General features: G+C 47.6%; 1 protein-coding gene across 10 annotated transcripts in view; it reads right to left on the bottom strand.

The window, feature by feature from the left end:
* KALRN (kalirin RhoGEF kinase) overlaps window positions 1-15,284 on the bottom strand; it is a 737,253-nt gene that overhangs the window by 48,972 nt on the left and 672,997 nt on the right. For all 10 annotated transcript variants that reach the window (XM_062209080.1, XM_062209015.1, XM_062209004.1 and 7 more), the window contains 8 exons: window positions 11,115-11,245; window positions 6,396-6,462; window positions 4,820-4,923; window positions 4,568-4,637; window positions 3,778-3,864; window positions 2,457-2,549; window positions 1,328-1,378; window positions 511-588 (listed from right to left, as the gene is read on the bottom strand). In XM_062209080.1, coding sequence (XP_062065064.1) covers window positions 511-588; window positions 1,328-1,378; window positions 2,457-2,549; window positions 3,778-3,864; window positions 4,568-4,637; window positions 4,820-4,923; window positions 6,396-6,462; window positions 11,115-11,245 — 681 coding nt within the window. The remainder of the gene's footprint in view (window positions 1-510; window positions 589-1,327; window positions 1,379-2,456; window positions 2,550-3,777; window positions 3,865-4,567; window positions 4,638-4,819; window positions 4,924-6,395; window positions 6,463-11,114; window positions 11,246-15,284) is intronic.

Raw genomic sequence — 15,284 nt, 5'->3', positions numbered from 1 at the left:
CCTTGGCCTTACACCTTGAGCTGCCAGAATCAGGAGGCAGTACATTCTGTTGTTCAGCCACCCAGTTCTTGGGACTTTGTTATGGCGGCCCTGGCAAACTAGCACATTCTCTTCAGCTGACATCCTGGGACATCAACGACAAACAAAAACAACAAGAGAGCATCTGTTTTTCCCACTTAGGTTCCAGTGCCCTCACTCGGTCTTGCTGCCCCTCACATTCCCAACATTTCTCAAATAAGAAGGGAGAGGGCAGAGGCCGTTGTGAGGTTCAGTCATGAGGACCTTTGGGCCTTTCCACCTTGGAATTCTAACTCCAGCCTGGCCAACTGCTATGCAACTTCCTATTTCTTCCCTCTCACCGGACTTCCTAAACAGACGCTCCTTGTAGGCCTGTGAACTGTGGGGGCCGGGGCTCAAAGGGGTCCACAGAAGTGAGGAAGGCAGAGGAACAGGACTTCTCAGGCTCCTGCTGCCCAGAGGATAGGACTCAATGCATTCCTTGGGGCTCACCTCGAAGCCTTGCAGGCGTCCCAGATTCATCATGTCATTGCAGCGTTTGGGAACAAGGCACATTAACTCCACTGCTTTCTGTGGGAGAGAACAAGAGTTGCTCAGGGGCAGGACAGCACCCAGACAGGATGCTCGGGGTGAGTCAGGGCTGGGAGACAGAGAAGGATGGCGGTGCCCACCAGCCTGAGGAGCCGCGTCAATCAGCGGCTGTGTGAAGTCAACCTCACTCAGCCCATCCTTTTCCTCCCTTCCCACTTCTGATGATTGATTCCCTTTCCTCATCATATTTTCTTTCTTCTCTCTATTGCTTCCTGGCTGCCGAAGCAACAGCTTTGCCTGGCTTGTAAAATGCTAGGGGTTTTAACCTAAAATAACCTGCCTGAATGGTCTGTAACCTCTCTGGCTTAAAGTAATCCCCATGGTGACAGTATTTCAAAGGACTTCGCTTGGGGGTAATCCTCTGGCTGGGACTGGAATGAAAATGGAATACTTTATACTTGGATTCGTGGGTAAAGCTGCATATTGAATCACCATGCAATAGACACCCAATCTCTGAAGGACATTAAGGGGTCAAATACCACCCTTTCCCACTATGTGTCACTGGGAGCCACAAGAACACGGCAGGACTAAGCTCTGGTCTGGTGCAGGACAGGATTCTTGAGTTCTAGAAAATACCATGTTCATGGACACTTGCCAGTCCTCATCCTGCTGCAAAGGACAGGAGTTGGCCTGGACTCCTGAAGGGATCTTTTCCCTTGACACGCAGACAACTAATATGGTCCCTAAGAACAGCAAGTACTACAAGCAGAAAACTCACCTCGATATCAGAACACTCCAAGCCAGCCTTCTCGCTGTATCTCAGGAAGTCCTGGCAAGGACGGGAAGCAAGGAAGGGTGTGGGGAAGGGTGAAATCAGTTAGGGAAACAGAGAGCTATAAAAAACTTATCATAAAAATACGCTAACACCCTGGACTTTCCTGCCCAGCAGAGGTGGCTCCAGTTTCTAGTAGTTAAGAATCATAATCATGTTAGACATAATAACATAGAATATGTTATTGTATTCTATGTTATATATATATATATATATTATAGAATATTACCTAGAATAGCCCAAGTTTCAAAGCTATGGCTAAAAGGAGAGGTGGCAGGAGGGAGAAAGAAGGGCAGGGCGATTATGACAAGAAGGAAAGTTAAGTCTCTCTCCCCCACTCAACCTCGTGTGTGTCCGTGGGATGAATCAAGTCAAGTTATTGTTCAAAACAAAATATGGGGGCTGGCGCTGTGGCATAGTAGGCTAAGCCTCCGCCTGTAGTGCTGGCATCCTATATGGGTGCTGATTCATGTCCTGGCTACTCCTCTTCTGATCCAGCTCTCTGCTTATGGCCTGGGAAAGCAGTGGAAGACAGCCCAAGTGCTTGGGTCCCTGTACCCACAGGGGAGACCTGGAAGAAGCTCCTGGCTCCTTATTTCAGATCCACTCAGCTCCAGCTTTTGTGGTCATTTTGGGATTGAACCAGCGGATGGAAGACCTTTTTCTCTGTCTCCCCCTCTCTCTGTCTATAATTCTGCCACTCAAATAAACAAATAAAATCTTAAAAAAAAAAAAAGGTCAAATTTTAGGTATTACTCTAGAGCCTTACCTTTTTCTCTTATATTCCACTCTGATTTAGGGCTCTAATTATTTGTTAAAAGTATCAAGTCAGTGATTGTGACAAAGCAAGAAAGTGATCGAGGAACTAAAATCAAGAAACCACCAACCCCAAGGGCAGGAACAGCAGCCGTGCGATGTGGGCCGAGGCTGATGGAGTGAGCAGCAGACAGGTGAGAGCCCACCTGTGCCTCCAGCAGTTCACAGTCCTTAGGTACAGTGTGCTGGAGACAGAACCAGCCCCAGCCCCAGCCTGCGGGACCCCGTGCAGCCCTGACCCAGGCTCCCCGCTTCTCACCTTCAGCAGCAACTGGTATTTTGTTATTCTCTGAATGGGCTTGATGAGGAAGTCACTGAGCGTCAGCCTTTGACTGATCTCCTGTTTCACCTCCTGAAACACAAGGGAGCTATGTTAGAGACCAGGAACCAAAGATCCGGGTGCTCTGGATCAGGGTTCAAAGGCCTGGACGCCAGCTCTTCTTGTTTTCTTTTTTAATCTTTAGAAATCATTTATTGTACTTTCTTTTTATACTGAAGCTTAAGATTATTAAAAACTGAAAAGTATGCTATTTCATTTAACACATATATAGAGCATTTTATATATGCTAGATGCCGTTTTTTAAAAAAATTTTATTTAAAGTATATAAATTTCCTATATGCAGATTTAGGAACACAGTGATACTTCCCACCCTACCATCCATCCCACCCACGCTCCCAGGCTTCTTCCTCCTCCCTCTCCTATTCCCACTCTTAATTTTTACAAAGATCTATTTTCAGTTTGCTGTAAACTTATATCCCTACACTAAGGAAAGAGTTCAACAAATAGTATGAAGGAAAAAACACTGTTGCTCAACAGTAGAGACAAGGGCTGTAGACAATCATCACAGCTGTAGGCTCTTCAAACTATGTGAGGGGCAGCTTTGCTTACATGATGGCTCACTGCTGTGAACAACACGTAACACACCACCAGCGCCTTCTTGCCACGCCTCCCTGGCAGACACCCTCACATGTCAGGCCTCACCCAATCCTGGGAGGTGGCCAGAATGGGTGTTAGAGTCTCTACTATTCCAGGGCGAAGTCAGGAAAGGGAGTTCCTCCCAGGACACAACCGGCCTAGGGACCAAGGCTCTGAACTCAATTTCTAAACAGTGTTCGGGGCTACTTCTAAGTAATAGCGCAGCCTTTCCACTGACAACATAACTCCTCAAGGTAGGGCCAAAGCACACACTTGAGGGGCTTCACGCCACTCCTGGAAATAGGAGCAGGGCTATGAAGCGACTGCAAAGCCGCCGATCAAGGGGAGGGTCCCCGTTGGGGAAGAGTGTGGGTACAATCTGCACTGGGCTTCTAACACAGTCGGTGTTACAGAATTGCTCTGTACATGGAGGCTTCTCAAAGTGGTCCATAGACGGGGCTACCTCTGTCCTCTCGAGTAAAGGCGCCCGTGGGAATTCAGTTGCAAAGCTAATGGTTGTGCCAAGGCTGTTATGACGGGGTCAGCAGTGCTGGCTGGGGGGGTCACTTGTAGATGACGGTGTCTGGCATTTCTGAATGTGGCTGTTGTGGCCCGAGGTCCCTCCCCCCGGACCACTCTGGGTTAGAAAAGCTAAGCACCTTACCTCAAAGTAGGCGTCGTACTCTGCAACAATGTACTCGGAGCGTGGCTTATTCTGGCAGTACCACACGTAGATATGCAGCTTCCGCTCCTGCAGGAGCAGAGGGAGAGACATGCGGGCTGTCAGGCATCCTGTGCCTTCTGCGACCTCTCAGGGTACTGTGTTGGGGACAAAGGTGTTGCGCACACTTGGGGACACACTGCTTTGCTATGGATGTGGTTTGTCCCCCAAGGGTTCCCGTGTTGAGGGCCTCAGTGTGGCAGGACCTTGAAGAGATCAGGCCTAGTGAGGGGTCCCTGGAGGTGCTGCCCATGGCAGAGATTAAGGTCGACCTCAGGGGACCCCCGGGCAGTTCTCACGAGAGAAGCTTCCTGCCTTGCCGAGTGATCTGCTCCCACACACTCCAGCCGTGACGCTGCACCCGGGAAGGCTTTCTCCAGAGACCAAGTCAACCAGGCTTCCCCGATCTTGGATTGTCAGTTTCTAAAGCCGTGAGCGACATACATATCTTGCCTTTATGAAGTTACCCAGCTTTAGGTACTTTGTCACAGTAGCAAACGATGGACTACTACACACATCAAGGCAGTAAGTATCAAGGGGATAAAAGTAAAGGTGGCAGGAAAGACGCCACCTTCCAAACTGCCAAGAACCTTTTAAACCACCATGACCACCACCAAAAACTCAGAAGGCATGAGCAGGGGGTGCGGCGTGGGAGAGCAGAGAGAAGGAACTTTCAAATGAACACATGGGGGCCTGCAGATGGGCAGGGGAGAAGGTGAAGGGAGAGACTCACGTGTTTAATAAAGAGCTGGGCCAGTCTGTCCTGCTCTTGGATACATTTTTCCAGTTCAGCCAGGAAAAAACTAAAAGGAGAGAGAGAGGATCAGAGAAGGAAGCCACACTCTTCAGCAGTGTACTATTTCTCAACGATGACAGAAATGACAGCAGACTCCTTCCCAAACCTTCCGCCACAGGTGCAAGAGGAGGACTTGAGAGTGCCAGGTCCCCAGGCCACCCCGATCCTCAGGGCGGCACGGACACTTACTCCTTATGCCAGTCATAGATCTGGTGAATATTCCCAAACACGATTTTATCCTTCCCTCGCATATCCTCGGGGACACCCTTTTCTTCTATTCTCTTCATGAAGCCCTGGAGCGGCAGAGGCAATGGTTAGTAGAGGATTTCCACAAGGAAGCTTTCTGGGCCAAGCCCCACACTGCAGCACCCATGTAAGTGCACACTTGAGCTCAAGGTCAAGTGCTTCTGCAGTTCCCATTATTCACCCAGGACTTCACCCTGGGAAAAATGACAAAGTGTTTATGGAGCTTCTGGGTCCCTTTCTTTGTCTCCAGTCCCTTTGAGAAAGCAGAACAAACAGACAACAACTATTCTTTCCTCTCCTTTCTGCCAATCCAAGTTCTTCACATTTTTAAAGTCTGAGAATTGGACACATCTGGTTTAGAAATAAGTGTTAATACTTCAGACTCCGTAAAATGCAATCATGTGTCATCTCATTCAGCGTTAAAGTCAGGTTTCGGGGTTGTACAGACGGCATGTATCCCCGTCGGACAGGCGAGGAAGTCCAGGTGCCCAGCGTCACAGAGCCTGTCTGACTTCCTGGGCCTCAGCCCCTTGGTCTCCCAATTCTCAAGCCCTCAGTGCCTGGGCTGAGCTGCACATGGAGGCTGCAGCACCCCTTGATGACGAGAATACCCTTCTGTAACTCAGAATTCAGCTCCTCCATGTGCTAGGTTACTCTGTTCACACAAGCTTCAGGAGAGGCAGATAAAAATTCAATGTCAGCTGATTTCATAGAACTGGGACTTATGGGTCAGGTGTTAGGAACCAGTAGGAAATGTGGAAATTAGGCACTCAATTTTTAGACTTCATATTCTTTCACTTAAGGTGATTAACAAAAGGGCTCTAAGCCATATCAACTGTCCATTTACTTTCATGCAAGTGTCTAAGTCCCTTTAAAATGAATCCCTATGGAGATAAGTTGGCTCTTAACTGTGGACCCATCAATCATACTTATTGGTGGTTTTTCTTTGTCTTCCTTGCAGCTACAATGCTGACTTTAGAATCTGAAGAAATGATATATGCCCCGTGATTCTACTAGAGTGACCTGCTTTGTGCTCTGGAGATAACTGCTTGGTCACCAAAAACAAAGTGAAATGGACTTAGCTCTTTCCAAAAGGCTCCCAAAATGCTGTACCAGTTGGGTTCCTATTTCCATCCAAGTATCTTATGATATTTCAAGGGAAAAAGAAAAACACCCAGGGTAGGCATGTGGCCCAGTGGTCAAGTCATCACTTGGACAACAAAATCACAGATCAGAGGGCCTTGTTCGAGTCTCACTCAGCTTCCTGCTAATGCACACCTGGGAAGCAGCAGATTATGGCTCAAGGACTTAGGTCACTGCTACTCATGTGGGAAACCCGGATGGAGTTCCAGGTTCCTGCCTCAATGAAAAAAGAAAAGCATCTGTATACCTTCTATTGGATTTATTGGCACTTTAATGATCACTTCTGCAGATATTCACAGTAAAACACACGTAAGCTTTAGGTAAAAACAGGGTCCATCATATTCCAGCTGCAGACCCACCTGAGCCATCCACTCACCTCCACCACGATTCCCAGGTCCTTGACATAGTCCTTCTCTGTCTGCACCAGCTCATTCAGGACAAACCTGAGCGCAGATTAAGAACAATGAGGGTTCTTCTTTATGGGTAAGTAAGAAGTTTCCACTCTTAAGTTCACAGAACAGTTACCTTGGTCCATCAAAGTATACCAAAAAGACCTGCACTTAGCACCCCGGAAGGTGCTGAGCGATGCCCTCCCTGCACAAGGCCCCCATTCAGGTGTGACCAGAGAAGGCTTTCCCTAATGACATAAAATCATCAGATGGAGGACGACACTTGTCACCCAGCATTCTTTCCCCCTTCATGTGTCTCTCTCCCTCATCCATAGCCGAGCAATTGCACAGGTGCAGGGCAGAAAGAATGACAACCACTTTGACAAAACTGGGTTATAAAAGCTTTGAGGCCAAAGGATCAACATGAGACTTTTATTGCTGTATTTCAGCTCCCTTTTTTTTTTTTTTTTTTGCTAAACAAAAGGAGAGACATTTGTCTGACGGCGAATCTTTCTGGCTTCAGAGACATAGACATCAAGTGAAGCTTTTAAGATACAGAAGTTAAAAATTATTCAGAGAGGTGTCCAGGGTGACTGGCCTGGAAAATCCCCAGGCCAGGCCAGGAAGGTGAACTGTAGACGTTCCACAGCTCAGCCCTGAATGCAGCACTCTGGGACCCACGGCATGGGAGTCAGCAGATCACAAGGCCGTTTGCTTTTTCCTGTTCATTATTTCTATCTTGTAGAGTATTTACCGCACACAGGTACTTCACTTGGGTTTTTCCATGCTTATTACAAGGTAGATGCTGTAAAGCCCTAATTTATATAAAAATATCAAGACAGAAAGGTAACTTGCCCAAGATGACACAGTGAGTGACAGAAGTGGTATTTGGACCTAATCCTACAAGAGTCCAAAGACTGCTTTTTCCCTGACTGGTAAATGACTAAGATGGACTCTGGAGTCCTCGAGGCCTCAACCCCACATACTCCTCCTCCTTTTTTCTTATATCCAGGCAGTAAGTACTACACATACATGCTTATGGTTAGGGGTCAGCATTGTGGCACAGCGGGCTAAGCCTCGGCCTGCCAAGCCAGCATCCCCTGTGAGTGTCAGTTTGAGTTCCCCCACTCCACTTCCTATCCAGCTTGCCATGAGCGTGGAAAAGCAGTGGAAGATGGCCCAAGTGCTTGGGCCCCTGTACCCACATGAGAGACCTGGATGGAGTTTCAGGTTCCAGGCCTTAGCCTGGCCCAGTCCCAGCTGTTGTGGCCATGTGGGGAGTGAACCAGAGGATGGAAGATCTCTGTCTCTTTCCATCTCTCCTTCCCTCTATGTAACTCTGCTCAAATAAATAATTTAAAAAAAATGCTTACAGTTGTGCCCAGGGGCAGGGTGGGTGCTGTGCAGGCTCCTGGGCTCTGATTCCTATTATCTAATTTGAAAGCGGTTTGTGGGGCTGGCACTGTGGCATGGTGGGTAAAGCCGCTGCCTGCAGTGCCGGCATCCCATATGTATGCTGGTTTGAGTCTTGGCTGCTCTACTTCCGATCCAGATCTCTGCTATGCGCTGGGAAAGCAGTGGAAGATGGCCCAAGTGCTTGGGCCCTTGCACCTGTGTGGGAGGCCTGGAAGAAGCTCCTGGCTCCTGACTTCAGATCAGCGTAGCTCCAGCTGTTGTGGCCACTTGGGGAGTGAACCAGTGGATGGAGGACCTCTCTGTCTCTCACTCTCACTCTCTCTGCCTCTGCCTCTCTGTAACTCTGCATTTCAAATAAATAAATAAATCTTTAAAACAAAAGAAGCAGAAGAAAAGAAAGCAGTTTGCTAGAACTGCACAGCTGCATTTTTGGTTCAAGTGGCCGAAGGGATAAAGCTCTGAGATGTCAAAGCAGGGCCTCTGCTCAAGGGTCCTAACTGTTTTGACCCTGGGAAGCAATTCTGCAATGCTTATTCCCTAGGCACCGAGACGGCACCAAATTCCTGGGTCTGGAGCCTCAGGGTAGTGGGAAGGAAGCAAAGGAACACACATTTCTTTATCAGACTGCCCAGCACTTCCAACCAGCTCCCTCTCTCTAGTACAAGCATGTGTTTTAGGCCACAGGAAGGAACTGGCAAGGCCAAATGAAAGCATTTAGATGTATCTTTAGCATGGCCCAAGTTAGAGCTTGGAAGAAAGTGGTTTAAAAAAAAAGCCACAGGAAAATTAGAGTGGGAATCTGGGGCTGGGAGGGCCCTCTGGAGATGAAGTGCAGCACGCTGTCTCCAGGCGATATTTTTATCCTCAGCTATTTGCTGGCAGAGGGGGGCTGTCTTAGGCTTCCCAGGGGAGCTGTGCTAAGGGATCATAGACAGTGCTGCTGGTGGAACTTGCACCTCTTCCCTTGAAGGGCTGAGGAAGTACCTGGACAGATCACATCACATTAAAAGATGTTACTGCAGCAATTGAAATGACATACATCTCAAGGCAATGCATCATTCATTGTCAACTAAACTGAATCAGTCATAAAGCAATTTTTTATGTTCAGTTCTTATTAGTAGAACCCACAGTAGGTTGCTTAAGAAGAAATGTTGTTATTTGGCCCAACTACAATTCTTCCAGCTACGGGGCAGATGCTCTCTTACCCTTTCTTTTTCACAACAGTAGGGAGTGGACCCTCAGAGCTTCCCAGCGGCAGCTCCCTCTGGGAGAACACTTTTTCCTCCATGGCTGCTCCTTTCCTCCACCTGGTCTTTGGGCAAATGCTAAAACCTTTTAGAACTGCAGCACGGCCTCATCCAAACTCCCCATCTCTCTGAACGCTGCTCTAAATTTTCTTTCTCCAGCTTCCACTGCCCTACATAATTTATTGTTTATTGTCTGATTTCTCTTATTGGAATATAAACCTGCCATGAGAGCAAAGATCATCCATTTGTTGTTACTGTTTGTCTTATTCACGGGTACATCCCACCTGTGGTACATAATAGGTGTTCAACAAATATCTGGTGAATGAACGTGTGCCTAACACTTGAAGACAAGTAAAGAGCACTCTCAGCTTTTTCCTTCTCCTGGACAAATAACTCATTTTCAACTTTCCTCCCTGGAGTCCTCACTTGACCCTTTGATGTCCTGCTGCCAACCTCTGCATTGAGTCTCAGTTCTCAATACCCCTCAGCCATTGGCCTCCCACAGGATTATAATTTAACGCCTGACTCTCCTGTCTTTCCTCAGGGTCCCAAGGTACAGCAGGCTAGCCTAAGAGTGATAGACAGTAAGAGGAGGGAGCCATTCTATCAGCTGGATTTTCAGGTGAGCTCAGGATGTGAGTTGAGGGAGGAGAGCCGGGGGAAAAAGGTAGTGAAGTTTTATTGCCTGTTGTACCAAAATCAGACAGTAGCATGTACATCTGAGCAATGGCTTAGATGACCGGCCCCAGCCCATGCAACCCAAGTGGTGGAAGTATTGACTGCCATCTCCCGGGCTACCACCTTTGCTTCGGTTGACAAGACTGGACATCAGCTCCAGTGCTTCTTCAGCCATGTAACAATAACCTGACACACTAAGGAGAATCAACTTTGTGCATGCCCTGAGAAGTTTCCCTTTGGGTGGTTTTTCTTGGCTTCTAGTCCATTCACCGACTTCTTGGGGCTCCCCCTGAATACCACAAAGATGATGGGGTAAATACAGAATTACAGGGTTCATATACCTTTTGCTCATCTCCTGTATGAGATGACAGCCCTATTGTGACACCAAGCCCTCACTATTTATCTCCAGTCATAAATGTTCACTTTGTAAATTTCCATGCAATAGACCTGGCCTTAATTTTTGCTAATTTTTATGTCTCTTATCAAGCTAAAGGAGAGATGAGTTTGAGAGAGAAGGGCATATCAACAACAGGGAGGGACTTCACACCTGCCCGCCCCACTGTCACTGCCACTTGTACGTTCTCACATGTTGAGCTTTGTCCAGCACTCATTACAGTCCTGCTTCCAACAGAGTCAAGCCCCAAACAGCAAAACCAAAGTTTTGAAGTTATGGTTTTGTACCAGTGGTATCTGGTATCTTCTTGATCATCTCAAATAATAGAAGACTGATCCTTTACACCAAGGTAGATAACTTCAAGTTTGCCTTACCCATGGGTTTTTGTGAAATGGCCTGCCATGTGGATTGTGTTTTACCCCAACCATTTAAAAAGTAGAGAAAAGGTCTCTAAATCCACAAATGGAAGCAAAACAAAGCCTTGGCAGAAGGAACGGGGACACCAGACCTCCTTATGCTGTCTCCACTGCCAAGGGCCCAACATACATACTCACGTGGCTAATGGCTTCCTTTTCCTATACATATCACTTCCCTACATATGGGAAACATCGAAGATTAGGCTTTCTGGCAGGGTTAGGGATTCTCTGATTCTACAGGCCCATAGTAATTATCCCACACTTCCCTGAACGTTGTGGTTTTCTTTTTACCAGCATGCTTTAAATTTCTAAGAGACCTCGGTGCTAACCACACTTTGTCAATAATGGCTGCTATTTCACAAAACATATTTCACCTAAAGTTCAAGTCACAGGCATAGTAGCTCCTTATTTGTAATGTTACACTGTTACGATCTGTGTGACCTTTACACAGCATGAAGCCCATCAGTGGAAGCACGTGCGGGGAATTCCTCCATCATTCTCCCCCAACCCTTGCACACACACCTGCAGCAGGTGGAATCTGGGTGAGACACTTACATCCTGCCTCTCAGGGCCTTGGCTTTCTGTTCTTCTTCCAGGTTCCTAGGAGGCGTGGGTGGGGTCATCCCCTCATTCAGGCAGCCTGCAGGGTCTTTCAAGGCCCCCCGGTATGAGCCTCCTTCTAGACTCTGAAAAGAGAATAAACAGCCGTGGAGAAGCATACACTGAAGAGGCATCTGGAAGCCCTGTGTCCCCCAGACGAGCCACCACCAGCTTGGAACACAAGCAGCCGAGGCTGTTCTCAGTGAACGACAGGGAAGCTAGCGATCAGAGGCTCCCCTCCTCCGGCAGCAGGAGGCCTAGAGCCACCTCTGCCCCAGGCAATTGGGACCCACTTGGCGTGTGTGTGCCGCCATCTCCCAGATATAACACAGCTGTCTGGGGGAGGGATGCAGAAGCAAAGCTAGTCGTTGTGATTCTACCCTAATAAGGAATTAGAAAAGAACACCAGTTGTAGGACCAACCATCAAAAGCTAATTGATAAGGGGAGAACCAGAGCTTTGTTAAATCCGCTACCACTCTTTTGAAGAGATCCACAAGGTGTGGATGGAGAATCAACAGAGTTAACCGTTCCTAGTCATCTTTGCTAAGGTTAGTTACGGAGAGCTTTCTTTCACTTCTTAATCCTTTTCACTGAATTAAGGTACTATAGGATTTTAAAGAAAGAACATATTAAAAGGGTTAGTACAGTTCCGTGGAAGGAGCTAACAGTAAAGGAAACAAGATCCAAAGCCCAGCTCTGCTAGCTGCCAGATGATCTTACATGGGATGGCTGAAACTGTTCTAGGGTCAGGTTTTCTCAGTGTTCATGTCACATCTGCCTTCTCTACAGATCTAAGGCAGACACAAAGAAGATAGTTGTACAGCTCTTTGAAAGGCTAAAAATGCTCTACAATGTTGAGTTATATCACCCCCATTGATAACACTATTTATGACATGCACAATGGTGTGTCATTGTTGACAATTTTCAACGTCCTGGACAAAGGACCACCCAGTGACACTTATCATTTGATTATACAAATCAGCAGAAGCGATGTGGATAAGACTAGAGATCATGGTCATATTCCCATTAGATACTTGTCTATACCTAACACTGGAAAGGTTCCACTTACTAGCTCTGAGCACAGGAGCCCTAAGGTTAAAGCCACAAAGTTCAAAAAGTGCTGTACAAAAAGGCAGGAGGAATAAAAGACCTTATTCTTAAAGGTCTGCACTTGGAGTATCCAGCACTAACTAACTTAGCTGCTGTATTTTTTTTTTTTTTTGACAGGCAGAGTGGACAGTGAGAGAGAGACAGAGAGAAAGGTCTTCCTTTTGCCATTGGTTCACCCTCCAATGGCTGCCGCGGTAGGCGCGCTGCGGCCAGCGCACCGCGCTGATCCGATGGCAGGAGCCAGGTGCTTATCCTGGTCTCCCCTGGGGTGCAGGGCCCAAGCACTTGGGCCATCCTCCATTGTACTCCCTGGCCACAGCAGAGAGCTGGCCTGGAAGAGTGGCAGCCGGGACAGGATTGGTGCCCCGACCGGGATTAGAACCCGGTGTGCCGGCGCCGCAAGGCGGAGGATTAGCCTAGTGAGCCGCGGCGCCGGCCTAGCTGCTGTATTTTAACACAGGCCAAATGGAGGTAGGAAAGAACAGGCCAGGGGCTGGTGCAGTGCCATAGCAGGTAAACCCTGGCCTGCAGTGCCGGCATCCCAAATGGGTGCTGGATTGAGTCCTGGCTGCTCCACTTTTGATCCAGCTCTCTGCTATGGCCTGGGAAAGCAGCAGAAGATGGTCTAAGTCCTTGGGCCCCTGTACCCATGTGGGAGACCTGGAAGAAGAAGCTCCTGGCTCCTGGCTTCAGACTGGCCCAGCTCTGGCCATTGTGGCCACTTGGGGAGTGAACCAGTGGATGGAAGACCTCTCTCTCTCTCTCTCTGCCTCTCCTCTCTCTGTGTAACTCTGCCTTTCAAATAAATAAATAAATCTTTAAAAAAAAAAAAAAGGAACAGTCCAGAGAAATGAACAAAAAGTGAACAAGGCACCTGATGGTCCATTATATGAGAGAAGATGGAGAATACTAAAACTTGAATCTGCAAAGCTTAATGCTGAGAAGAGCTATCAACCCTCTTTCTCCTCTTCTGTTACAGACAAAATGTGCCAGGGGCTAACCATGAATCTGTTACCAACACCAGAAATTAGAACGAAGAGTACAGGGTCTTCAAGCCGGAGAGAATTTCTTTTAACTTGACCTAAAGGTACTTACAGAACCAGTAATAAGCCAGGGAAGTTGTTACATCCAGAGCAGCAGTATAGGCTAAAAATACAAAAAGGTCAAGCAGGGTTTGGCTACATTTATAGACACAGCATCTGCAGCCTGTTATTAAGGAAATGAGAGTGTCTGGTGCTGAGGCTTGACAAGCCAGTGGACAGGCAGGCTTTCCAGTGACATGTCCCCTGGTGCCATCACCAGAGACAGGCTCTCCAGCAGACAGACCCAGCTGGGGATTGATCTGATTAGTGCCTTTTGTGTCCCCCTCCCCCCTTCCCTGCTGTGGCTTTGGTGCCCTTGTCCTGCAGCCTGTTGGCAAGCAGGATGGTGACTACCAGGACCCGGTCAGAAGCCTATCTCTCTGCCCACAAGGTGCTCCCATGGCCCGATCAGCTTGGTGTGGTCCCCGCTCAACTCTTCCACACAATGAAGGACATCTAAGTCCAACATGTCACCCAAAGAAATGCGCCCCCTCTCCTCTTGCCTGACCTAGTCTATGAGCAAAGAAATCCAAGTCATTTCTAAGGCAGGACCCTCCGGAGCCGATCCGAAGGATGGAAGCAGCGAGCGGAAGAGAGAGCTGGAAGGTAGGCTAAGCCATAAACCAGGTAAAACCCCAATTGATGGGATTGCCAAGAAGGTTTATAGTAATTCAAGAGGAATTCTCTTTGAGGACCTCGCCACACTGGGTCCCAGCCAAGGGCAAGTAGTGGTGACTTCTAACTGTGCTGCTCCTAGGAGAAAACTGGCAGTGGTGGCTAATTTTCTAACATGGTGAGGACTTCTGCCCCACCTGGGACTCTGAACCACAACACTCTTTTTTTTTGTGGATTTTTTTTTTTTTTTTTTTTTAGATTTATTTATTTGAAAGGCAGAGTTACAGAGAGGCAGAGGTAGAGAGACAGAGAGACAGAGACTGAGACAGAGAGAGAGGTCTTCCATCCACTGGTTCACTCCCCAAGTGGCCACAATGACCAGAGCTGGGCCGATCTGAAGCCAGGAGCCAGGAGCTTCCTCCATGTGTTCCATGCAGACACAGGGGCCCAAGGACTTGGGCCATCTTCTATTGTTTTTCCAGGCCATAGCAGAGAGCTGGATTGGAAGTGGAGCAGCTAGGACTTGAACTGGTGCCCATACAGGATGCTGGTACTACAGGTGGTGGCTTTACCCGCTACGCCACAGTGCGGGCCCCCATGTCTTAACAGGCGAAGAAAAAGGTGCATGAAGAGGGAGCAACAAATGTTTCTATCATTGGTCCAAGCTCAGGGGCAATAATTGCAAGTAGGCCTCAAATAGGTGATTAAGTTTAGAAGAAGGCCATTCCCATTTCTAAAATGAACATATTTCCTGTGTGCTGGATCTTGGATCCTTCCTCTAGGTTCCTGTAAGCACTCCTTTGTATTCAAGAAAGTTTTATGGAGCACATACTACCTGCTGAATATGTGCAAAGTGTTGGAGAAACTCCTCGCCCTTTGAAACCTGAGCTGCAGTGGCTTCTCTTCCAGACAGAAGGGAGATCAAGGAAGATGAATAGGAGCAGGCAGCTCTGTCACGAGTGAAGAGGGAAGGCGGAGACTTAATAGAAGAGTCAACACTTGAACTGAGTGCAGTTGTCCCTTGGTGTCCTGGGGGACTGGTTTCAGGACTCCCTGTGGGTTCCAAAATCCACACTCAAGTGCCTCACATAAAATTATACAGTATCTACAAATAGGCCACAGAGATCCTTCTGTAGACTTCATTTTTGGGGGAGGGGCATTCATCCACTATTTGTTGATTTTTTTAAATACTCAAAAAATTTTAACTGACACATAAAAATTACATTATTCATATGACATTTCAATACATGTGACACTGTGCAATGTCCAATCAGGGTAAACATATCTTTTTCTTAAAACATTTATCATTTTATTAAT

Source organism: Lepus europaeus, chromosome 2 (assembly GCF_033115175.1).
Source record: "Lepus europaeus isolate LE1 chromosome 2, mLepTim1.pri, whole genome shotgun sequence".
In the NCBI taxonomy this organism is placed as follows: domain Eukaryota; kingdom Metazoa; phylum Chordata; class Mammalia; order Lagomorpha; family Leporidae; genus Lepus; species Lepus europaeus.
The sequence above is the reverse complement of the archived record's forward strand: the minus strand, read 5'-3'. Positions and strand labels throughout refer to the sequence as shown.